At 56.6% G+C, this 24,325-nt stretch overlaps 2 protein-coding genes across 3 annotated transcripts in view; both read right to left on the bottom strand.

The window, feature by feature from the left end:
• Positions 1-4,335: 4,335 nt before the first annotated feature.
• On the bottom strand, positions 4,336-10,241 carry LRRC14B (leucine rich repeat containing 14B). Its single transcript, XM_010995465.3, has 2 exons — positions 8,763-10,241; positions 4,336-5,758 (listed from the first exon to the last, which is right to left on the bottom strand). Exons 1-2 carry the CDS (start codon positions 9,650-9,652, stop codon positions 5,113-5,115), a joined length of 1,536 nt encoding a protein of 511 aa, XP_010993767.2. The 5' UTR covers positions 9,653-10,241; the 3' UTR covers positions 4,336-5,112.
• A 142-nt stretch (positions 10,242-10,383) lies between these two features.
• Positions 10,384-24,325, bottom strand: part of PLEKHG4B (pleckstrin homology and RhoGEF domain containing G4B) — a 58,541-nt gene continuing 44,599 nt past the window's right edge. The window contains exons 12-23 of one of the 2 annotated variants that reach the window (XM_064479017.1): positions 23,971-24,075; positions 23,754-23,888; positions 22,332-23,089; positions 19,262-19,514; positions 18,197-18,286; positions 17,893-18,123; positions 16,526-16,696; positions 15,844-16,024; positions 14,576-14,692; positions 14,139-14,378; positions 12,915-13,081; positions 10,384-12,138 (exon numbers count right to left, since the gene is read on the bottom strand). In XM_064479017.1, coding sequence (XP_064335087.1) covers positions 12,103-12,138; positions 12,915-13,081; positions 14,139-14,378; positions 14,576-14,692; positions 15,844-16,024; positions 16,526-16,696; positions 17,893-18,123; positions 18,197-18,286; positions 19,262-19,514; positions 22,332-23,089; positions 23,754-23,888; positions 23,971-24,075 — 2,484 coding nt within the window. In that variant the 3' untranslated portion in view covers positions 10,384-12,102. The remainder of the gene's footprint in view (positions 12,139-12,914; positions 13,082-14,138; positions 14,379-14,575; positions 14,693-15,843; positions 16,025-16,525; positions 16,697-17,892; positions 18,124-18,196; positions 18,287-19,261; positions 19,515-22,331; positions 23,090-23,753; positions 23,889-23,970; positions 24,076-24,325) is intronic. The other variant, XM_064479023.1, reaches the window with a different exon arrangement.

Genomic DNA, 24,325 nt, shown 5'->3' with positions numbered 1-24,325 from the left:
AGGCCTCTGCTCCTGGAGGAAGTGCAGGCTTTGGGGTCCAGGCGGAGGGGGTCTAGGGTTGGGGGATGTGCCACTGTGGGTAGTCAATGTGCAACCCTGTATTTAACCTCCCTCCTGGACCTGCTGGCGCCTTCGGGGCTCATGGTCAGTGGAGGCGGGGGTGTTAACCATGGGAGGACAGGGAGTTCCAGCCCCACTCATGAGGGCTGTAGCTCTGGCGGGGTGGCTCAGTGGTGGCTGCTGCCTGCAGACCAGGGCTGACTATCGCAGGTGACACCATGGAATTGGGTCCTGGGTTGGTGGAGGCAGGTAGGCGAACCCCGTGATGGGTGTCAAGACCCTAGTACCCTTATCCATGGGGCCTGCCAGCGGCTGGTGGAGAGAAGGGTTCCTGGGATCTGGTGGGTGGCAGCTGACGAGGGGGCTGCAGACTGAAGTCCCCAGGTCTTTGGCCACGGCCACTGCACAGAGTCCACTGGGTCTGCAGGTGTCTCCTAAGCTCCAAGTATATAATTGAAGAGAACCGTCTGGAGCAAGAACTGTTATGGTGGGAAGGACAAGAGGAAGCCACCAGATCTGTGCCACTCTTTGCCAGGATGGTCAACAGGAGGCAGTTCTGATTCTTGGAGGAAGGGCAGTGATGAGTCCACTGCAGGGGGCTGAAGGAGGCAACGGTGGGGGTCCCCCCATGCCCAGGACGGTGGTCCGCATGTGCCCAGGATGAGGGCCCCAACATGCCCAGGACAGGGGTGCCCATCTTGGTAGTCCCTATGTGCCCAGGATGGTGATCCCATAATGTTCCCATTCAATTCAAGTATCTGGCCCCTCGGAAGACCAGGTGGGTTTGAACAGGTGACAGCCCCCCTCTACAAGGCCACCAGGAGGAGCCCCAGTCCAGCTTCATTGTGGCGTTTTCACACCTCCTTGATCCTTGGCCCTCTGCTGAGTGCATTTTCTGTCCCACTCAGTTTGCCCTTGTGTGTGAGCCCTGCCCTCTTCAGCACAAGAAGTACAGGGGCGCTCCTGGGCCCTGGCAGATAACCCCCACCCTCGTCACAGCCAGCATCACACCTGCGTGCTCAGGGCCACCAGTCTTGGGCTGGGCAGGTGCAGGCAAAACCCATCGTGGCTGCAAGTGGCACATTCAGGACTGGGGCTGAGCAGGTCCCCTGAATGAGTGCATCCATGCCCTGGGATGTGTGGGAGGCGTGGGTCTCGCCTGGGCTGCTCTGTGTGTCTCAGAATTGCTCTAGGTGAGCCTCCCAGCCTCTTCGGTTTCATAAGAATGGGTTATTCCTCAGGGTGAGGCGGGGGCTGTCAGGAGCAGTCTCCACCTGTGTGCCCACTCCTGCCCCAAGTTTCAGGTCCTAGGCCACTGCAGCATCTCTGGGCCCTTGTCTACTACAGCTGCTTGGCTCAGCCATGCACATGCTGGATTCTACCCACTGACCACCCAGAGGCCAGGTCTCTTGTCAAGAAAATTCTACGGGCACAATCAGCAGAAGCTACTCTGCTCTTTAGGGTTAGAATCAAATCATTTCAAAAAAAATTTCCCCCATGCCTACTCTACAAGAACTTGCAGTAGCGAAGTCCATATGGCTGAAATTGGGTTCCAATGAGACTTTACCAGCACAACACATCTGAGGAGATGCGCAGAGGCCAGCTAAGAAAGCAGAGCTGAGGAGCCCAAGGAGTGAGACGTTACCACGTCCCTCCCTGCTCCTGCCCACTCAGGGGCATCAGCCCTTTCCTGAAGACCCAGGAGGAAGGTTATTGCCTTCCTAGCAGGCAGACCCCTGAGATGACTCTCACTCCACTGTGGGGAGAAACGCATGGGACACACCCGGGGGAGGGGCAGCGCAGGAGCACATGGAGGGGGACATGTCTGGGGGAGGGGCCGCGTGGAGTTGGACCAGAGGGCAGAGCCCACTCACACGATGACTCAGACCCCCACTGAGCACTCAGCTCCGTTGTGAGGAGCTTTCGGCCACACACACATCAAACACTAGCCTCTCTCTTGATAAAATGTTTTATTTTCATACTCTTAGGTCTTTCCCAAAGCCTGTACACAGAGCACAGGCTCCAGTCTAACTGGAGACCCCCTCTGCAGGTTTTCCAAAAATAGAATTGAATCTGCCCTTTGAGCTGTTTCTCCTTTCCAACTCTGACAAAAGGCATTTGACAAAATTCAACATCCATTTATGGTAAAAACTTTCAACAAAGTGGGTATGGAGGGATGTACCTCAATATAATAAAGGCCATATAAGACAAGCCCAGAGCTAACATCATACCCAGTGGTGAAAACTGGAGAACATTTCCTGTAAAATCAGGAATAGAACAAGGATATCCACTCTCCCCACTTTGATTCAACACAGCACTGGAACCCCTAGCCACAGTAGTCACACAAGAAAAAGAAATAAAAGGAGTCCAAGTTGGAAAGGAAGATGTAAAACTGTCACTATTTGCAGATGACATGATATTATATATAGAAATCCCCAAGGACACCATCAAAAAGCTGTTAGAACTAATAAACAAATTCAGTAAAGCTGCAGGATACAAAATAAATACACAAAAATCTGCTGCATTTTATACACTAAGAATGCACTATCAGAAAGAGAAATAAAGAAAACAATCCCATTTATAATCACATCAAAAATACGAATAAATTTAACCAGGAAGGTGGAAGACCTGTATGCTGAAAATGACAAGATGATAATGAAACAAACTGAAGAAGCTATTCCATTCTCATGGATTGGAAGAATTAATATTGTTAAAATGTCCATTCCACCGAAAGCAATATACAGAATCAATTCAATCTCTATCAAAATTCCAATGGCATATTTCACAGAAATAGAACAAAAAATCCTAAAATTTGTGTGGAACCATAAAAGACCCCAAATGGTCAAAGCACTCTTGAGAAAGAAGAACAAAGCTGGAGGCATCACATGCCCTTATTTCAAACTATACTACAAAGTAATAGTCATTAAAACAGTATGGTATTGGCATAAAAACACATAGATCAATGGAACAGAATAAAGAGCTCAGATATAAACCCATGCATATATAGTCATTTAATTTATGGCAAGAATATACAATGAGGAAAAGGCAGTCTCCTCAATAAATAGTGCTAGAAAAACTGAACAGCCACAAGCAAGAGTGAAACTGGACCACTGTCTTCCAACACACATGAAAAATTAACTCAAACTTGACCATAAGACCTGAAATCATAAAACATAGTTGGTAAGCTCCCTGCCATCAGTCTTGGAAATGATCTTTTTAATCTAACACCTAAAGCAACAGACACAAAAGCAAAAATAAACAAGTGAGACTATATCAAACTAAAAACCTTCTGCACAGCAAAGAAAACCATCAACAAAAAAAGGGCAAACTACAGAATGAGAAAAAATACTTGCAAATCATGTACCTGATAAAGGGCTAGTGCCCAAAATATATAAATAATTTATCAGCTCATTTGGAAAAAAAGTAAACAGTTTAATTAAGAAATGGCCAGAACATCTGAAGAGACATGAAAAGATGCTCAATTATCACTAATCACCAAAGAAAAGCAAATCAAACCACAATGAGATATCACTTCACACCTGTCAGAATGGCCATGATCAAAATGACAAGCAATAACAAGTGCTGGAAAGGGTGTGGGAAAAAGGGAGCCCTTGTGCACTCTTGGTGAAAATGTAAATTGGTGAAGCCACTATGGAGAACAGTACAGAGGCTCCTCAAGAAATTAACCTTAGAACTACCATATGATTCAGCAATTCTACTTCTGAGTGTTTATCCAAAAAAAAAAAATTCACTATTTGAAAAGATATCTACACCCTTGTGTTTGTTGCAGCATTATTTACAATAGCCAAGGGCAACCTAAGTGTTCATCAACAGATGACTGGATAAATGTGTGGTATATGGAACACCATGGAACATTATTCAGCCATAAAAAGAATGAAATTCTGCCATTTGTGACAACATGAACCTGGAGGGCATTGTGCTAGGTGAAGTAAGTCAAAGAAAGACAAATACCGTATGATCTCACTCTATGTGGAATGTATTTTGTGGACTGAGATACAGATACATGTCTCCACGCTTATGGACACAGAGAGCAGACTGGTGGTCGCCAGAGCTGGGGGGGCCGCGTGGGGCAGAAATGGGTGAACTGATTTTGTTTTTGTTTAAATAAATGGAATCATGAAAAAACCGCAAACGGGCAACAAGCATATGGAGACATGCCCAGCTTCATGAACGTCTGGGAAATACACAGTAATACAAGACGTTTTATCATGCACTAGATTTAAAAAGAAAGAAAGCAAACCACATTTGAACAAGCCACACTTCTGTTTTATTAGTATTTAATTACTCTAATACTCAGCCCTTTGCACAAATCAGATCTTGGTAGAAACCAAGTCCAGACTTTGGAATTAACCACTCCTCAAGCGCCAGGACTCAGACAACTGCCCAGAGGAGTCTGAGCCCCACACCCACCCCGGCCTAGAGTCTGTGGAGGTGGGAGTGGGAGCAGTAGCTGATGGGACATCGCAGTCTCGAGTGCGAGTCAGAGGCTGCCCTGTGCTGGGGGCTCCGCCTGGCACCAGCAGAGCCCAGGCCTGCCACCCACCGGCAGAGAGCAGGGACAGAGCCATAAACGATCAAAGCCCACATCCTCGCTGGACTGGAGTTTGGGGGCGGCCCTGCGGGCTCCCTGCACCCCTGGAGCCAGCCACTGCCTCAAGGGACCCACCTTGCAGCTCGCTTTTACTCGCCTCAGCTGCTTGCTGTCATCCTGTGTCCGTGAAGTGTCCTCTCATCTACACCGCACAAGGACTGAAGTCCAGGCACATGGGGACCAGGCTGGCCATGCCCGCGGGGTCGGGTGCTCCTCTGCTGTCACCGCTGCGGTGGTCGCCCCCGGAGCTTCCCGCTCCAGGACCGCACTGCGCTCGGACACCCCACAGTCGCCGCCACCGCTCCTGGAGGGCAGGATCCTGCTCGGACAGTGCCTAAAGGACGCCTCGCAGCTTTCACAAGAGATGCTTGGGATGCTGGTGGTCTGGCCGAGCCCAGGGCACCAGCCACGTAGCAGCCCTGCCTTGGGCCATCCAGGGCCTACTCCATTTGCTTCAGTGCTCTGGAAAACTTTTCCAGAGCAGTTTTGAAAGCTTGCAGCAGGAAAGCTCCAAGTTCATTGCTGGTTTCTTGAATGTCTGGGTCGAAACTTCCGAAGAGGGGCGTGGAGACCTGGATGTCGCCCCGGCCGTTCCGCAGCAGCACCGCACGCAGGTCCTCGGCGATCACGTCATATTTCTGCTGGTCAAATTTGGTCATGGCCAGCTCGTCTTGCGGGTAGGCGCTGCCCTCGGGGTAGCAGTCCTTGGGCACTGGAAACTCCACACACTGCAGCCTGGGGAGCTCACAGAGAGCTGCAAAAAGGCGCTTGAGGGCACGGGCCGACAGTGGGTTCCCCAAGAACCGGAGCTCACGCAGCCGTTGGCAGGGGCTCAGGGCCAGGATCAGCGTGCTCACATGGCGGTCTGTGATGCTGCACTCCTCCAGGGTGAGGGCCCTCAGTGTTGGGGCGGCGTGGCCCAGCAGCCGGAAGAAGGACGAGGGGAACAGGTCCAGCAGGCTGTGGCCGCTGAGGTCCAGCACCTCCAGGTGGGCCGCGTGGATGCAGTCTGCCAAGAAGGCCATGTCCGCATGGTTCAGGGAGCAGTTGGCCAGGTCCAGCACTCTCAGCGGGGTCCTCAGGGGGCTGCAGGCAGGGCGGGAAGCAGTGCCGGTGAGAGGGGGCCCCTCCCGCCGCAGGAGCTCTGGGGCTGTTTAGGCCAGTCCTGTCCTGAGTGCCAAACCTACCAGCCCCTGACTTCATTCAGTGTGAGAGAGCTGAAATGGTTTTTACGTGTTAAATAGTTGAACAAGTCAAAGGAAGAATATTTTGTGACATGTGACAGTGATATGAAATTCAAGTTTCAGTGCCCGTAAATAAAGTGTAATTGGAACACAGCCAGGAACTTTCATTGACCTACTGCTTGTTGGCTGCCTTGGGGTGATGGCAGAGCTGGGTCATGGAGACAGTGTGTGGTCATGTCCAGGAAGAGCTAACTTTACCCAAAGAAGACAGGCCTGGCCTTTGTCCTCAGCAACTAAAGTAATAAATCTGTTTTGTCAGCATGTTGTGTGTTCACAAGCTTATTGTGGGGCAGTGAGATAGCTGTGAACTGGCAGGAAATGAAACACTGGCTTGGCTCTGAATGAAGAGCCAAAGCCCACGGTTTTAGGGCTGAGTGCGCCTTGGAGCTATCCGGTCCGTCCTTAGCATCACCTGGGACCTGAAAGCCCCTCTGGCGCTCTGAACCAGGAGTGTAGGTGGCTGGCATCAGGAAACGCATGGGTGGGTGAGTCACTGTCCTGCCCGCGGTTCTCAAAGTCAGGAACAGACCCACACCTGCCCTCTGGGATGCTGGGCCTTGGTCGGGGTCAGCTGGCTGAGTGCTGAGTGCCAGGGGACATAGGGCCCCGCTCTCTGTCCTGCCCGCCTGCTGAGAATGCCGTTCCCACTGCCTCCTGCACCTGTACTCTGTGTGCGGAGTGCCCGCCCCATGGCCTGGCTCTGCAGAGGCAGCTGCTCAGGCTTTGAGCTGCAGGCAGTGTTTCCACATCCAGCCACAAGGAACCCTCTCACCACCTGCACTGCTCCCTACCCTTGGGGGGGCCTCCGGTGTGGAAAAGGGTCAAAGGGCAGGCCTGACTGCCCACCTGCATCTGGGAGCTTGGATTTAGGGAGGGTCCCTCACCCAACTGATGAGGGGTCCCTGACCTGAGCTGTTTGCACAAACAATGTGGTCCCTGCCTGACACCTTTCTCCTTCTGGGGTCTGGAATCTCGGTGCGTGCCAGGCTCGGTGCGTGCCCACCCAACCACTCAAGGTAAAACCCCTGGGCCTGTGTCTCCAATGTAAACCTCCCATATGTCATCACAGTGGGTGCTGGCCACACTGGGACGAGACTCTGGACTCCTGCCCCATCTCCTCCAGACCCCATTCCACAAGCCTTTTTCTTTGGTGGATTCTGCCCTGTGTCCTTCTGCTATAATAAATCTCAGCAGAGAGTCTTCACTGGGACGCACCAAACCTGGGTGGTCTTCGGGGTCCTGCTCTGTCTGCCTGTCCCTTCATCTGAGTCTGTTGTGTGGGCCAAGGAAGCAGAGTGACACTTGTAACATGAAGCTGATCGCACATCATCCTGTTCAGAGCCTCCGGGGCTTGGCCTGTCTCTTCTGTCCCTCCTTTCCTCCCCTCCCTGCTCCCTCCCTCACGTGCCGGCTCCTGATCCCAGTCCTCTCCCTGTGGACCAACCCCTGTCCTGCCTCACCCCAACTCAGGCCTTTCACCCGCGGGGTTCCTGACTAGCATGCCCTCTCCAAGCCCTCCGCCCGCCCACTGTGCCAGGCCTCTGCTCGAAGGTCACCTTGGGATCCAGACCACCCACTGCTCTCCCTGCCACTTAGGCCTGCCACACTCCATGCGTGGACCTTCCTGGGGCCGTGGACAGGCTCTCAGCAACCAGCTGACCGAAGCCCATAGGTGTGCAGAGCAGAGGGTCAGAGTATGTGGGGTGATGTCAGGGCCCAGCTAACAAGACAGCCCTGCAGGCCTGTGAAGAGTCATCTGGCTGGTGGAACACATGTCCCCAGAGCGCAGGCACCTCTGGCTGAGGACCCAGGTCAGCCAAACACAGGACCATCCTGAGGGTCCCAGGGAGTCACCGTGTGGCAGAGCTGTATTTGTGTGTGGACTTGAGGGCCACCTTTCCCAAGGTGGGAGACTGGGTGCTGGGGTGGAGGAGCAGGGATGGGGAGAGCCCAGGTATCCCCCAGGGAAGGGGAGGCAAACGTGGGCCCGGCCACCTGGGGCCAGCTACCTCGGGTTTCCTCTGAGTCAAAGAGAAATTCCTGTAAGTCAAGGACAGCCTAAACCAGAAAAGACATCTTCACACTCACTGGCTCAAGAAATGGGAAGTTTAATTTTCCATAAATTTTTATAAGCATATTCATAGCTGGTGGCTGCCAAGGTGGCCTTGCAGCCCTTGGACATTCCAAACCTCCTGTAATGCCCTCCCATGACCTGGTGACCGGCCTTCACCACACAATGTGCAGAAGCAACCACACGGTGCTCTCCAGGGAAGGTTACAGGAGACTGGCCTCCATCTGGAGGACTCCCGGTGGCCTGTGGAGCGGCTCATGTGCTGAGGAGCCGAGGCTGTCGGCAGCCATGTGATTGAGCGTGGAAGCAGATGGCCCCACCTTTCCACCCCAACAAGCCTTCAGGGGAGACCCTAGCTGCCCTCCCCAGGCTCCTGTCTTGTCATAAGCCCCAGCATTGGGTGAATTTGTTTACCACAGGTAATGGAGCTACTTCTATGTTGTTTGCTTGCTAATTAGGACTTTTCCCTTTTTCTTACAACTGGAGACAGTCTTCCTTGAGTCCTGATGCTCCCAGGTTTCACACAACACCAGCCTCGGCCAGGCCACCTCCTCCTCTATCTGTCCCCTCCTGCTGCTCTGGGCTGGGCAAAAATCAAGAAGCTGGGGGCTTGTGGCTTTGTAAGTAACCAGGTCTGATTTGCAGTCTTGCAGCGTGTCCTAAGCTGGGCTCTAGGGAGGGTCCCATGTTGCCCTGTCTGGGGCTGAGGGGCTTGAGCAGGTGCATTGGTCACCCGCCCCCTGTGCCGCCCTCCTTCCAGCCACCCCAGACTCACCCGAGCAGGTTCTGGATTTTCCCGGTCAGTGTGGAGAAGGCCACGCTCAGCTCAGTGAGCTGCATCATCCGGCTGAGCTCCCTGGCAATGGAGGTGAGCAGGGCATCCTTGCCGTCTGGGGCTGGAGTGCTGGCAGGGGGTGTGTCGAAGGCCTTGGCGGGCAGGGTGAGTGAGACCAGCCGGGGGAAGCCCACCTGGGCCAGCAGCTGCTGCACGTGGCCGGCGTGCAGCCGCACGTTGTGCACCACCTCAAGCCGGCGCAGCTCGCTAGGCCCAGCCAGACACAGCACCTGCAGCAGCTGGCTGGGGCCCAGGCTGTCCGCCCGGAAGGAGATGCAGCGCACCCGCAGTGGGGAATGGCCTGGGGGCCCCAGGGCCTGCACCACCATCTCAAAGTTACCCCCGGTGACAAAGAGGTCAGCAAGGACCTCAACCGGGCTCCAGGCTGCATGGTGCTCCGCCTGAAGCTCGCAGCAGACCCTGGCCAGCAGTTCCGTGCGGCCCCACCTGCCCAGCGCCCTCCCGCAGGGGCACTGCTGCACCTGTACGTCTCGGATGCCAGTGAGGTCCGCCAGCCGCAGCCGCCTGCGGCCCTTGCCCCGGAGCACGTGGTCCGCGAGGCCCCGCACACAGGCCTCCAGGCAGGCCCTGCAGGCCCGGTCCCGCAGGTCCCCGGGGTGCTCTGTGCTGGGCCCCAGCAGAGCACCCAGCCGGAACTCTTCCAGCGGCCAGTGTTCCAGCAGAGCACGGACCACCTCTGGCTGCTCCAGCAGATAGCTGGCTTTGAACAGCAATGGGTAGATGTTGTGGGCCACCCCGCCCAGACTATGCTGGACCATCTGGGGGTGGGACACCAGAGCCTCAGCAGAAATGAAGCGTAGCGACCACATTGTGCCTGCCCGTGTTGGCCACAAGCAGGACAGAGCTCTCCCCTGTGCTTCTCCAAAGACAGTCCCCTTCTGGCCTATTTTTAGCTGCAGCTGCTTTGAGCAGCTTGCTTGGACGGTGGTGAGCCAGCCCTCTAGTCATCTGACAGCTATTTTCATCCCGGGTGCCGGTTTGGCTCTGGCTGTGGAGGTGTCTGGTGGTGGCCAGCCTGTCCTACTGATTCTCAGCTGGTGAAAGCACACTTGCCCAGTGCTTGGCTGGGGAAAGGGGGCTGGGCCCCTGGGAGTGTTCCCTGTGTCTACTGTGGGGGTGGCCCATCCTGGGGGCTGCTCCCCCTCCCCTGGACTGGGTCTGCCCCAGCCCTGGGCCATCCCACAGTCGGAGGAACTAACAAAACTTTTCTTGGGCCCCTGGGGGCCTAGTCCCTCTTTCTGACCCACATCTGGAGTTAGGGACATGGTAGTGGGCATGTGAGGGCACTTCTGACACCTGATTCCTGATTTCAAGAGAAGATAAGTAATGGCCCCATGAGGTGCCTGCACGCTGCTGGGACCCCCTTCTTTTATCAGAGGGACTGAGGCTGAGGACAGTGGGCAGCGGCTTCCCCCACTCCAGCTGAAGGTCCTCCCAGGGCCTTGTCCCCTCAAAGTCACAGGGGCCAAGCTCCCTGGGGGAGGCGTGCTGGTGACATCCCCAACACAACAGAACCCAGCAAGAGAACCATGACCACATGGCAGAAAAAACAATGTCCAGTTTATTTATGTTCCTGAAGTCTGGGACTGTCAGCACCGAGACTGGTGACAGGGAAAACAATTCAGAGCCGGCAAATCCTGAAGGTGAGGACCCTGCCCATCCACCTGCTCCTGTGCTGGGTGGCTGACGTTGGGCGACGCCACTGCCCCAGGGTGGGATCTGGGGTACACCTGTGGCAGGAAGCCACTGAAGGGCTTTGTCTACCCAGACTCTCCTCTGTGTGGTGAGGGGTCCTCTTGGGGCACCACCCACACCGACAGGACTTCCTAGCACAGGCTAGGTCAGAGCTTCAGGTCCAGCTGCTGTGCCCCGGCCCCAGCTTGGGGTCCACCTGGGATGCAGGGTGTGGCCTCATCCCAGACTCACAGGTGGAGCCTAACTCTAGTGCCACTAGCCACACACAGCTTGCTAAAAAGGAAACAAGACCGAGATTCCAATTACACTCAGGAAAGCGGCCCCTGCGTCTGGGACACACCTCGTAGGGGCTGCACCTGAGGACCATCGCCCATGGCCTGAGCTGCCTGGAGGGCAGGGGAAACATGGTTCCAGAGGCCCCCTGCTCTGAGACGCACCCCCTCCTCTGAGACGCACCCCCTCCACTGTGGGCCTCTGCTCTGGATGTGGGGGTCCCTGTGCTCCTGCCCTGGCCTCCCGCTGCTTACGAGTATTCAGGGCATCCTGGGGCATCTGTGCAGGCAGGATGGGGGAGGCCCATAACATGATGCCCAGGCCTCAGGGGGCATGCTGACCGGTGGCCCCATGACTGGCAGAAGGGGGTGGTCAGGAGCCCCAGCTTTAGTGTCTCATTCCCAGACCTTGTGACCTCATGCACATGTGCAGGTTGAGGTTCCTTTGCTCTGCAAGGGGTTCTCCCTGGAGGGGCTGTTTCTCATCCAGACCCATCACAGCTGCCAAAAGAAGGACCACTGTTACCAAAGTCCCCTCCTCCCACCTGGCCCCCTGACCTCCTGCCCTGAGGTGTGCTCAGACTCGGGGACACGCATCCTTTTGAAGAAGCAGCTGGGGCCAGGCAAGGACGGGACAGGGCTCCAGACCCAGACACACTCTCTGCAAGGCTGACACTCGCAGGTCTGGGCAATGGAGTGAGCGGCGGGGCTGTAGCAGCCAGCCAGCCAGCATCACCGGGCATCTGACTTCAAGGGGAAAGGATCTGGCCCTGAAAGGTGTCAGTTCAGTGTTTGCTGCTCTGACCCCAGAACATGTGTGTGTCTGTCCACGTGTCACGAGCAGCAGATTGTGTGAACAGAAGCACGTAGACGACTTTATATGTGGCTTGTGGGAAACAGTCTATTTTAGTTACTGGTAGACCTGTGATTAGCTCCGGACCTATGTGTGCAGCTGAAGGCCCTCAGTGCAGCCGGCTGTGGGAGGAGGAGGGGCTGTGGGGACAGGTGGACTGGGGCTGTGGGGGGCAGGCAGATGTGAATGGGTGTCAGGGAGACCCCTATTTTCAGAGGGAGAGGTGCTGAGGGCCCAAGGAGCCACCCCTGGAGGCTGGGGTGGGTGGAGGTGGGCTCTGCTGGCCCCCTCACTGGGCCTCTGTGGACCACACCAGGGGCCAGGGGCCTGACCCCTTGCTGTTGGAGAAATGCCTAAGCTGTCAGAACTCACCCGTGCTGCCTCTTGCGGCTACGCTGGCTCCAGAGTGTTTAGGCAGCGAGACTCCAGGGGAAGTGAGTCAGGGGTTGGGGAGCAGCCCATGAGGGGTTTTGTTCTGGCAGAGGGCAGGGATGTCACGAGTCACTGTGAGGAACCTGTTCTCTGGACTGTGGCTCAGCACACACTCAGAATCGGACCTTCTCTCCCGGTGCTGCCCACGACAGGGCTGGGGAACGCGCTTGCAGAGAACTGAGCCAGCAGCCGGGCCCAGGTGACGAAAGGTCTTTGAAAGAGGTGATGTGTGCTTTCCTGTCTGGTTGTCCCCTCAGTCTCTCCCTTTCAGGGTCTGAGGTCCCTGTGCGCAACCAGGGTGTCTGGGGTCTCCCGTGCTCTCTGCACCAGGCTGGGGCAGATGTCAGGCCCTCCTGACACACCCACACCAGCATCAGCACAGGAGATACTGTGACTTGCCCAGGATGCGATCCTGTCAGAGGGCGGGGCTGGAGGTGAGCCCCTGACCCTGGCCCATCTGGGACTGGCTTCACAAACCTCCTTGGCCAGCTGCAAGTCCTCCCTCACCCAGGACTGTGGGGGCTCGAGCAAGGCCTGGAGTGGGCCTGGCTGAGCCTGGGACCAGCATGTGCTGGACAGCACGAGTGCAGCCTCTGTGTGGTGGGTGGAATCCAGGTGCCCAGAAGGCCTGCAAATCTCTAAGTAACTCGGAATTGGGGATGGAGCCAGTGGGCGCTGGAGTGTGGGGCCGATTCACACACAGGGTGGCCCGTGAGGGGTGGTCTGTGTGGTCACGGGCACCCCAGCATCACTTGGGCAGGCACTGACCCCCCAAAGCACCTGGGCCTCTCATGTGGGGGCTTGGAGGAGGGTACTCACCGTGGTGATGAACTGGCCCCCGTCGTGCTGCGGCTGTGAGCCCCTCCTGGGAAGGGCCAGGTGAGCATCCTCATCAGAGAACAGCTCTGTGGGGCGCTGAGACGGCCGGTGGAGGCCAGGGCCGCCGTCCCCCGACGTGCAGTGTGAAGGCTCAAAGCTCTCAGTCTCTGCAAAGAGGGGCCCAGTGAGGACTGTCCTCCAGCCCCACGGTGCCCCCCCACCAACTGGCCGGCACTCGGACCCTGAGCCTTGTGAAGGGAGGATGAGACAGTGTAGATTCACGGCCGGTCAGAGCAGGAGGGACGGCACCACTAGAGGTCAGACAACATTGATGCTCGTGGACAAGAGAGTTCTGACCGCTTTTCGGAAATCAGGAGGCCAGGGAAGGCTGGCAGGGAGGTGCTCAGGCCGAGCTCTCCGCCAGTAGAAGTCTCACACTTGGCACCAAGTGCTAGTCCACGGGAGGAAAGCCAGAAGTGAGGCAAGAAGGACCACGTGGCTTCCATAGAAAGCGGGACTAGGACTGGATGGGAGGTGTGTTCCCAGGGGCCTGTCCCGTGTCACCCCAGATGAAGCCTCGGCTGCAGGGTCCAGGCCCACAGGGTCGCTCCCCACAGTGGGGCCCCAGCCTGAGCTCAAGAGCAACCTTGCAAGTGGCTGTCGGGTGGCTTCCCCACGTGCTGTGCTGGGGGTAGGAGGCCGAGCACAGACCCTTTGCCTCGTCTTACAAATGGGCTCCATGCCGGAGAGACCCCACATCCAGACTCAGGCCTGACCTGAGGCTGCCTCCTGCAGTCCAGATGGAGCCACCTGCAGCCTGAGCATGAAGGAGGCGCCCAGGAGAGTGGTCGCTCAGGGCAGGCGATGGAGCAGCTCGCCTGGGCTCCCCCAGTGGGTCTCAATGCCCAGCACCAGCACCTCCGGGCACAGAGATGCCTTTGGGGTAGGTGGGGGACACCCTCAGAGATGATTTTATGGGTAGCAGTGGCACATTTGGGGCTTTGGAGGGCATTTGTTCTGTCCGTTTTTGTTTTTTTGCTTGTTTGTTATAAATCTTTTCCAGTTACCTTGTCTGGAGTGGAAGTGGAAGACCTTTTTTTTGCTTTAATAAAAGAAAATTTCCACATTGTTTGGAAACTTTTGGCAGTGTATAAAATTAGGTGAAATACTGAACACGTGAGCTGGCACCCGACCCGAGCTGCTCCAGTGTACAAGGGCACTCACGCAGGGAAGGTGGGCTCCCGGAACCCTGCTCCGGCTCGTCCTCCTCGTGGATGTCCTGTGGCCAAGGGCAGTAGGCAGGGCTCAGCAGGCTTGCACGGTTTGTGCTGGCAGATGCCTGCAGGTGCAGAAACCCCAGGGCAGAGGAGGACTGGCTGCTGGAGGAGGAGGTGCTGCTGTCCGAGATGGTGGAGTGCGGTCTCTTGAAGGAGGGCACAGCTATGCATGCCGGGGTTGGTCCCTCTGGATGGGAACAGAAGACAAGTCTGGCCTCTACTCTGGAGGTGCAGCCTAGATTTAAGAACAAGATGGCCACCTGGAAGACCGACCAGGTTTCTTCCCCCGCGGTCACATCGGGCATCCTGTGGCCGCCACCCATCCAGCCCGAGGTGGTGGCCACGGGGTAGACAGGGTGCAGTGAGAGGGCCACGGCTGCTAACCTGCTCCCTTTGTGGTACAATCGATGGCCCGGTGGCTTATGGCTGCGTCGCTGGGCATGATGTCCACGAACGGCTTGCTGCCGAGCCCCATGGACACCATCTCCTGCATCCTGAGTTCTGAGACAGGAGCGTGTGGGGTAGTTTTCCATGCGACTCCTTGGGTTTACTTCCACCCTGACGACGCTCTGCTCCCTGCCCTGCTCCCGGGTGTTGCTGGGACACTGCACCTGCTGCAGTGCCGGCCCAGCCTTTTTCAGGGAGCCCAAGGGGGTGAGCCAAGAAACTGGGTGTCCAACCAGGGAGGGAGGGGACAGTCCCTGTCTGCAGATGAAGGGACATCTTGGAGGGGGACAGAGGCCCCCAGGCAGGGCGTGGCCACGTGAAAGACAAACTAACAAGTGTCCACGTGCCTGATACTGAGAGGAGGTGAGAGTCTGAGCGTGAGTTCATGCTTGGAAAACCAAGCAGAGAGAAACAAGACGGCAACTGTGGTTGGGGGGCTGAAGGAGAGACAGGAGCAGAGGGGATGGCAGGGTGGAGGGACTAGGCGTCCTGCTCCTCACGAGGGCTGACTGAGTCCTAGAGGGCTGAGGAGCCACTGGGTGCCCTGAGTACAGCAGCCGTGTGTGTGTGTGCACGCACGCGTGTCTGTACGTATGTTTCTGTATGAGCACATGCATGTCTGTGCATGTTGGTGTGCTGAAGGAGGCAGCAGTTGAGGGTGCTGTGGGGCATCTCTGGTGACAAGTCAAGGCTCTGGCCAGGGTGGCAGGCCCTGAGGGCCAGGTGGTCATGTTTGGATGCTAGGGTGTTAGGGTTTCTCAGGCCTTGGGGTCAAGCCTCGAGGAGCACCTGCTTGGAGGGGTCGCTATGACAATGGTATTTGTAGCAGCCGGGCACCTGGGGGTAGACAGAGGTGCCCCAGTGATGAAGTCAAAGGGAGGAGAGGACGGGGGTGGGGGGCCTTCCCTGCGGGGAGACCACAGGCTGGCCATCAGCGCAGCATCCAGGGGACCAGGGGTCCTTGACAACAGGGTGGGGCAGGAAACTCAACTCAGCAGGTCTGAGGGCGTCTGGGAGCCTGGGTGGGATCCTTCTCTAGCGTGTGGGGCAGGGGTCTTATTCATTGTTCTAAGAGGAAGTGTTGTGTGCTGAGGGGTGGATCCAGGCACTACCCGGTGAATGAGCTGACTGAGGGGCCCTGGGACTGCCCATGACCCATACCCAGCTCTGCATGCAGAGAGGCCCTCCCCTCCGCCCTGCCCCACCTCTGTTCCGCAGCGCCTGCCGCCACAGGATCCTCCTTATGACATCCGTCCAGGCGGTCTTGACCTCTGCGGAGCTCGCCTGGAGGACGTAGGTGTCCTGGGGTTTCCGCCGCCTGCGGAACCAGATCTCAAACCTCAAGCCGCTGTCCCCGATGTTCTCTGTCATCCCAATCTCCGCCGTCTGCAGCCACAAGCACCAAGGGGACCTCAGACTCTTCCCTTTGGACAACCGACTGCTTCCTGGCTGATGTCTGACCCCACACCTCAGTGCTGGAGGTCCCGTCCCCCAGAAACCGAGTGGTTGGCTCGAGGCTGGATGATCGCACTCCTGCCCTGACCGCACAGCTCCCTCGTGGGCCTCAGTCATCCCTTCCCCAGAAAAGTTCCCTGGCACCTCCTCTAAGGACCCCACTGACCAGCTCGGCAGGTGAGGTTTTGGGGTGGGGCCCTTCCCAGGAGACTTCGCCCCCAGGGCCCAGCAGGGGGACAGGTGGGGGCCATGCCTCCTCCGTGTTCTGTTTGCCTTCACCCAAGCCCAAAATGAAGCCACTGGTTGAGGAGACATTTGGGATGTGCACTTGGAGCAGGGAAGGACAAATGTCCCCTCGCAGCCGCTGGAGGCCCAAGGCTCTCCGAATTCAGTGGAAGAACCACAGAAAACAACACACACCGCTGGCACTACCTTGAAGGACTGCGTGTACAGGTACACAGCCCCGCCTCCAGCCGCCCTCTGGGTCTTGCTGAACAGGATGAGGTCCTCGAAGAGGAACACACGCCTCAGGTACTTCTTCCTCCCACAGCAAACGAGGAACTCGTCCTGGCACCTCAGCCGCCCCTGCTCCCTCAGGTCCACCTGCAGGTGAGCGAGCCTCCCTCAGGGAGGGTGGGACCTGACCCCAGCCCTGACCCCTGGGGAGGGCGAGGGCTTGAGCCCCCTCCCCGCTCCTCGCGCTATGCGTCTCTTCCAGCTGGCTGTTCCTGAGTCATAGCCTTTAAGATGAACTGCGACCTTGTGGTCAGTGTTTCCCTGAGTTCTGTGAGCCATGCTCGCAAATTAATTGAACCCTGGGGGGCTTGTGGGAACCCCTGGTTTATAGCCAGTCAGTCAGAAGCACAGGTCATGGCCTGACTTCAGACTGGCATCTGGAGTGTGTGCAGGGTCAGGGGGTGGTCTCGTGACTGAGCCCTTGGCCTGGGGTCTGACGCCAGCTCTGGGGAGACAGTGTCAGACTGGGCTGGTTGTAGGACACCAGCTGTGCCTGAGACTGGCTGGGATGTGGGTGCTGCATCCATCCGTGGGGGCTGCATGCACACGTCCCCACTCTCTGTGCAGAGGTTACAGTGGAAACTTCTCTTCAATTTTACTTAACTTTCCACCTGACAGCTGCTTTGTCCACTTTAACAAAAGCCCCCTGTCGATGCTGCTGGAGTCTCACTGTGTGTTTAACGCCCAGGCGGTCCTTGCAGCCCGTGTGCCGGCTGTGTTGGGGTGGGGGTCAGGCTGACGTCTCTCTGTGGAAAGCTTCCCGAATGACTGAGCCCAGGGGAGCAGCCTCTCCCACATTTCCCTCCCGTGGATGGCCCTGTCCTTAGTGGCGCTGAGCCCTCCCAAATCGCTCAATCAGATCAGGCCTGTGGGTTCTGGGGGTGACCACCTGGGGCTAATCTGTGGTGTCTTGAGACTCTTAATGCTGCTTTAGCAAGGTACTAGTGTTTCCATTCCGACCAGAGAGTTCTGGGCTTGTCCCGCCTGGGAGGGAGGTCCCATGCTGGTCTTGAGCACTGGCCTCGCCCCTGCCCTCCCTGCCAGCCTCTAGAGGAGGCGAACTGGCAGGTCCAGGCCCAAAGCCTGAGGCCAAGGTCAAATTTTCAGGCATCCAGTTATTTAAAAATTGCCCAACAAGCTGAGGTACATTAAGAGCCATCCTGCCTTCCACACCATGTCTCCCTGGAGCCCCCTCCCCTCCCCTCCGGGTGGGGCTTTGGGGTCTTAAGCGTGGACACTCCCCTGCAGGCCTGCTCTAGCCCACTGGGGCTCGTGGCACTCACGTCGCAGCCGCGGAGGGCGTCCATGGCCAGCAGATCGTTGCCGTGGCGCAGCTGGAAGCAGACCACATCCTCAGCGGCCCGCAGCTCCCCCAGCTCCTGCTCGCGGGTGGGGCAGTGGCTGGCCTCCTTGACCAGGTCCCGGAGCAGCAGTGCGTACTTGCCCAGACGCTGCACTGGCTTCAGCAGGTAGGAGGCCAGGTCCATCCTGTCCCCCAGCTCCCGCTGCTTGTCCTGCAAGGGGGCAGAGGGTCAGCCTGGGCTGCACTGGGCCACGAGGCTCGCAGGCTCACAGGCAGGGGACAACCTTGAAGAAGGCGTTGCCGTGGGTGCAGAGCAGGGCGTCCGACCTTGGCTTGTTCTTGCTATAGAGTGCGTACAGGCCAAACTGCTCTTCCTGCAAAGGAGAGCGGGGTGCCTGAGCTGGCCCGGGGTCAGAACCCGAGCCCGCCCAGCCCTGTAGGTCTCCCTGCAGTCAGGAGAGGGGACCCTGCTGCATTAGACACTGCCAGCTCCCCAAGCATGGTGGGAGCTCCTGGGGTCAATGCCACAGTCCTAGAATCGGTCTTAAAGTACCGAGCATTGGGGAAGAGGCGAGGGGGCTGCTCAGAGTGCAGGCCTGCGGATAGTCTGCAATATTCATTAACATTTAAAATTCTCAGGATTGCTGTCAACATAAAACAACATGGAAGTTGCACGTTATGGCAAAAAGCTCTTAAGAAATGGCTGAAAAGACACAACGTGAGGTTTCTTTCGAGCACGGGCATTTGGTCACGGTGATTCACACATGATAACCAGCACAGACACTGCCCCAGGGCCCTGAACGGTGCTTGGTACTACTTGTTGAAAGAGCTTTCTTTTCAGAGTAAATTAAGGATTTTATTGAAGACTCAACATTCACGACTGCGAGGAGACTTATCTCAGACTAATCTGTGCGTCCACGTGGCTCCCAGAACTGGCCAGGCAGGTCCTAGGGCCCACCTGGAGGAGAGCGGGGCGGGCTCACAGGAGGCCTGTGACAGGGACTAGGTGGGCTTCCTACATGCAGGGAGCAAACTGGTTTTGGAATTTTCTTTTGGCCAACCAGCCTCAAGTGATGAGCAGCAGGGCTGTGGACAGATTAGGTGTGATGACGCAGGTGCAGCCCCTGTGCCAGGGCTCTTGACGAGGGTGCCATCCACTGATACGAGGGGTGGAGAGCCCAGAGCTGGGAGACCTACGGGCTGTGGTCTCTGCCTATCGACGGTGGTGACTGTTAGGGATGCGTCTCCCGACCCGGACGCAGGGATCCACCCGCTTGAAATGTGGGTGTCTCCCAGGAGGCGCTGGGCTGGCCTTGCGCTGCCCCCACACTGGGCCTGGGGGTACTCACGTGTCTCAGGAACCCGCGGCCCACGTCCAAGGGGCAGTGCCTGCAGCGCTCCAGCTCCTGGAGGAAGTGCTGGCGGTGGAAGGTGTAGAGCTTCTCCCAGTTCCCAAAGATGACACCACACTTCCCTCGCAGGTCCTGGGGCAGGTCGGTCCTCTCCACTTCTGGAAAGTAGTTGTCGATGACGTATCCTAAGGACCTCACGTACTCCCTCTCTGTGAAGATCATCTCGGCCACTATGTGCTGCAGTCGGCTGCTGGAAGACAGAGCCGGAGGGAATGCTCAGGCCAGCGGCTGGCGGCCTCATGAGGCTCCTGCCTCGTGAGAAACAGAAGAGGCTGAAACTCCAGAGAAGTTAACAGGGTTACACACAGCAGAGATGCACAAAAAAGACTCCCATAAGGTTTCCTGTCTTTGGCAACGAATAGCTTTGAGCATGCTGCATATCTGTTACTGGAGTTGCTCCTCTGAGATGAGAAAAGACAAGAAGCAAAAAAAAAAAAAAAACATTAAAAAGGGTGGGGAGGGTGTAGCTCAGTGGTAGAGTTGCACACCTAGCATGCACGAGGTCCTGGTTTCAATCCCCAGCACCTCCATCAAAAAACCAAGTAAATAAACCTAATTACTGCCCCTCTGCTGCGAAAATACATAATACATACACAATACATACGTACATACATACACACACAATACATACGTACATATATACATACATACACAACACATACGTACGTACATACACATGTACGTACGTATGTACATACGTACGTAGTACATACATACACACAATACATACGCACGTACGTACATACACAATACATACGTACATGCATACATACGTATGTACGTACATACGTACATACAAGCAGTAGCATGGAGGGGTTATAGCGGGAAGAACATTGCTGTACAAGCACTTCCACGCTGTGACCACGCTTTTCCAGGGAAAACCCTTCTGGAAACTGAGGAGGAGATTCGCAGGCTCCCTAAAGTCACCCCCAGGTCCAGCTGGTTTGACCCCTGCACCCTCTTTGAGGGTCAGCTCTGGCAAGAGGAAGATTCGCAGGCCCCCTACAGCAAGCCCTCTGCCAAGAAGGCTGTAGTGGACATTTATGAGAAGACAGGCTCCTGACACACACAAGTCAGCTTTACTTAGCGGCATCCAACCCAGAGGCAGAGAAGCAGCTGGAGCAGAAGACAGAGACCCGGCCTAGGCCCGGAATGGTGCAGGCAGAGATGGGCAGCAGCAGACACCGCCTCCCTGCCTGGGCTGGGTCCCCCTGCAAGGGCTCCCTGGGCTCTGGCTGGTGTGGGGTCCATGCAGCTATGCACTTCTGTCCTGCAGATGGCACCCACCAACTGCACTTTGAAGTTGTGGTCGCTGGTGAACTGGCCCCATCATGAGTAACGAGGCTCATTGCTTCTCTACCCTGTGATGGCACCCTACCAGTTACCTTCTTAAACTGCTCAACCCTGTTGACACCAATGGGAGCTGGCAGGTGTTTTCTGCCATTATTTGTCCTTACTTGAGGTTTTTTTTTTTTTTTTTTTCAGGTGGGAAAAAAAGCACTATGGTCAGAATGCTGTGAGCTCATCTGTTTGCAGCAGACCCGGGCTGCCCCATTCCACAGCACAGAACAGACTTTATAGGTGCTTTTTGCTTCTGGGAAGACAGCACCTTCTGCTCATCAGGGTCCTGGAGCTGTGGTGCGAGATGCCCCCACACACCAGAGGGCCCTGTTGACATTCACTGAAAACGTGTCCTTTAACACCCAGAATTAAAACACACACACCAGTTGGTCTGGAGAGTTGGACCAAGTAAATGGACATTGACTCACGAGGTCATAAGGGCTAGAAATTTCTGTGGAAATGACTGCTGGCCAGGGGACAGGAGCTCCCTCTGGACAACAGGCAGCAGGTCTGGATTTCCAGGGAAGATGGGGTGGTTCACATGAAGCCCCCGCCCCGGCCCTGGTGTGTGAGGACTTCCTGGCTGCATGGAGTCCTGGTGACCAGACCTGGGCTTGGGGGTTCCAGGCTTGTGAACAGTGTAGGGGGACATGTCACCTGCGGCAAAGTCAGGACAGCTTCATAAGCCTGCTCCCTCCCTGACCCCAGACATCCACTCTGGGTGACCGTGTGGCCCTTTGCGAGTGGACCGGCTAACTCCTGCCTTCTGCTGTCTCGAAAACTTAAGGAGCCAGCAGGCCGCCCACAACATGCACCCCTGCCACCTCCTCGTCCCCTACAAGGTTCCACCTTTAACAAGGTAGAAGGTGTTTCAGAGGAGAATTCTATAACCATCTCAGTTCAGATTCAAGCTGCTTTCTGGAGGAAGCACACATGGGCCCTTCATGTGAGCAAAAAACCCCCAGGAGGACGCCCCCTCCAGCCCAGTGCTCACTGTGAACAGGGACAAGCAACTCAGAGGCTGCGAGGCCAGGCCAGTGCCACCGACCACCACTGGGGTGGGCGGGGCCCTCGACCACTTTTTATCCCAACAACTAACAAAAAGTATCTTTCTGCAAACATCTTCCTATAGATTTAACAAACTGAAATAAACATCTTTGGGCAACAGATAAACAAGCACACTTCTTACCTCAATACTTAGAGACTTTTTAAAAAGCAGTTTTTAAGGTAATTTATTCATATTGTGGGCTCGACTCGCTTATTATGATTTTCTACAAATGGACTCTAAATAACTCGGGTTGGTTGTTTAACCATCAGAGCGGGTGTACTAGGTCACCACATGCCCAGAAAAGGAAGCAGTTTTCAGGATTCTGTTCTGAGCACAGGGAGGTAACTAATGTCATGTTTAAATTCAGACCTGAGCATTTCCACCTGGACTGAATGGGGTGGGCCTGTAGGGTGTCTGTGGATTTCCCACCTTGCAGAAGCACACTTAACAGCTTTGGGTTTCTAGGTCCCCCCTGACCACCTGGCCCACAGGCCGGTCTAGGTCCCCAATGACTACCAGGCCCTCAGACCGGTCTAGGTCCCCCTGACCACCAGACCCTCAGGCCGGTCTAGGTCCCCCTGACCACCAGGCTCGCAGGCTGGGGGGAATTAACCTTACCTTTCTGCTTGCCCCTGCCTGTCCCCTGCAGTGGGGTGGATCCTGGAGGGAGAGGACAGACTCCGGTTCCGAGGGACCAGGGGGCTCTCGGCACGTGGCCTTGGCAGGGGCTGCTTCTCTGAGGTCGCGATGCTGGTCACCTCCACTCCTTTGATAAAGATCTCATTGTGGCCTGGCTGGTGGGAGTCCCTGGGGTCACTCTCAGGTGGAGGAATCTCAAAGCTTTGTGTTTTTCTCATAATTTTCTTCAGGGGGTGCCTCCTGGGCTGGGAAGCTGGTGTCTGGAAGGGCTCAGAGGAGCCTGTGGAGCTGCTGTTCTGGTCCTGCACACCTGTGCCCAGGTGCTCACCCTCCTGCCCACACAGAGTAGCCTGTCCAGGGCGGCTGGGCAGCCGTCGGGACGACTCTCCAGTGCAGCCCTCAGGGTCACTGACGAGGGTCCAGGCAGGCTCAGGGGGCTGCTCCTCCAGGCCCCGGGCAAGCTCATGATTCGGGGGGCTCTGGACCACAGGCGGGGTGCTAGGGCCCAGGGCTGCCTCTCCACAGGCCTCTTGCCAGGGGAGTCGGGTCTGCTGGCACTGCAGCCACGAGGTGTGCCCCTGAGGCAGTGCCTGCTGGCCGCCCAGGCCCGACACTGCCACACTCGCCCTGGGGAGGCTCTGCATGGGTGGCTCTGTGGTCTCCTGGTGACAACGCTTCAGATCCTCAGCAACCAGGTGTTCCAGGCACTCACTGCACTGCGGTGTCCACCTGCTCACCTGCACAGCAAAGGAGGGCACTGGTCAGAGCAATGAGGGATGGTCATGGCCCAGATGGCCTGGTGGGCCCCACTCAGTAGCTTGTAGCCAACAAGCAACTGGAGTAAACTCAGGTCATGCTTGTCCTGCTGACAAAGTCGCCCAAACCAAGGACCAGGGTGAGTCAAAGGCCAGAGTGAGAGGAAGACCCTCGGCCCACAGGGACAACTGCTGACCAGACTTGACTGGGGGCCTCAGGGCTGGAGAGACCATGAAGCAATCCACACCTCTGCCTGGTGTGGGAGCCCGAGGGGCAGAGACAGGGCAGAGAGTTCCTGCCCTGCCCTGGCCCCTTGGATTCTGTGTCCTGAGGGCTCTGGCCCTGGCGCCTACACGGTGGGCAATTCTAGGGCACTGCAAGTGTGCAGGTGCCTGCCATGGGCAGTGATGGTTTCGAAGCTTTTATCACTGAACTGGCAAACGTGAAATAAAGCTCACGTGTCCCTGTGGCCTATCTGTCTGGTACGATAAATAAACTCTTCACAGGTCTATGGAGAGCCTAGGGGCGGTCTGACAGGGGTGCTGCAGCCATCCCAGAGCCCGGCCTGCTCGGGCCCCAGATGACACTCAGCGAGTGCCAGCAGCAAAGCATTGGGCCCAGGAGAGACTGCGCTGGGGCTCTTACCTCCTCGCAGAACTCCCCCTCCCTCTGCTCCGCCTGGCTGGCTGTGGTGCTTAGACTCCTTCTCAAGTCCTGGGTCACCTCCTCTGTGCCTGGAGCGCTCCCTCCCGTCGGCCCCAGTCCTCTCTGACAGTACCGCTGCGGCCCAAGAAGCAAACAATCAGAACAAGCCCTGGCACTTCCTCTGGGCATCCCTGCGTGTATCCTGGGGGGCACCCACCATCTGCCTGTCCTGGGGCGCCTGCCTTTGCTTCATGCTTCCCAGAGAGAGCAGCTCCAAAGGCCCGAGGAGTTCCTCCCCTCCTTTTCCAAGCCACGATTTGATCTATGTAGGAAAAGAAGGGTTTACTTTTATACATGTGAAGGAGTCCAGATCTAAGATTTCGGAGGATGCAGGAGGCGTCAGACGCCTCCTCAGGGCTGGTACACCTGGTTCCTACAGCCATACACCTTGTCTTGACACATCTCCTGACTGCGTCCTACATAATCATGGCAACGAAGGCCACGCAGCTGCAGGTGGAACCACTGTTCTGACACTTGTGCTTTTTCAGTCTGTGGATGGGGCTGGGGAGGGA

Source organism: Camelus dromedarius, chromosome 3, assembly GCF_036321535.1.
Source record: "Camelus dromedarius isolate mCamDro1 chromosome 3, mCamDro1.pat, whole genome shotgun sequence".
NCBI classification, from domain to species: domain Eukaryota; kingdom Metazoa; phylum Chordata; class Mammalia; order Artiodactyla; family Camelidae; genus Camelus; species Camelus dromedarius.
The sequence above is the reverse complement of the archived record's forward strand: the minus strand, read 5'-3'. Positions and strand labels throughout refer to the sequence as shown.

Bases quoted from the DNA above. Each gene is read 5' to 3' on its own strand.
- LRRC14B (XM_010995465.3), bottom strand. From the start codon at position 9,652: ATGTGGTCGCTACGCTTCATTTCTGCTGAGGCTCTGGTGTCCCACCCC. The intron at 5,759-8,762 runs GTGAGTCTGGGG...CCCTGCCTGCAG, and splicing joins AAAATCCAGAACCTGCTCGG to CCCCCTGAGGACCCCGCTGA.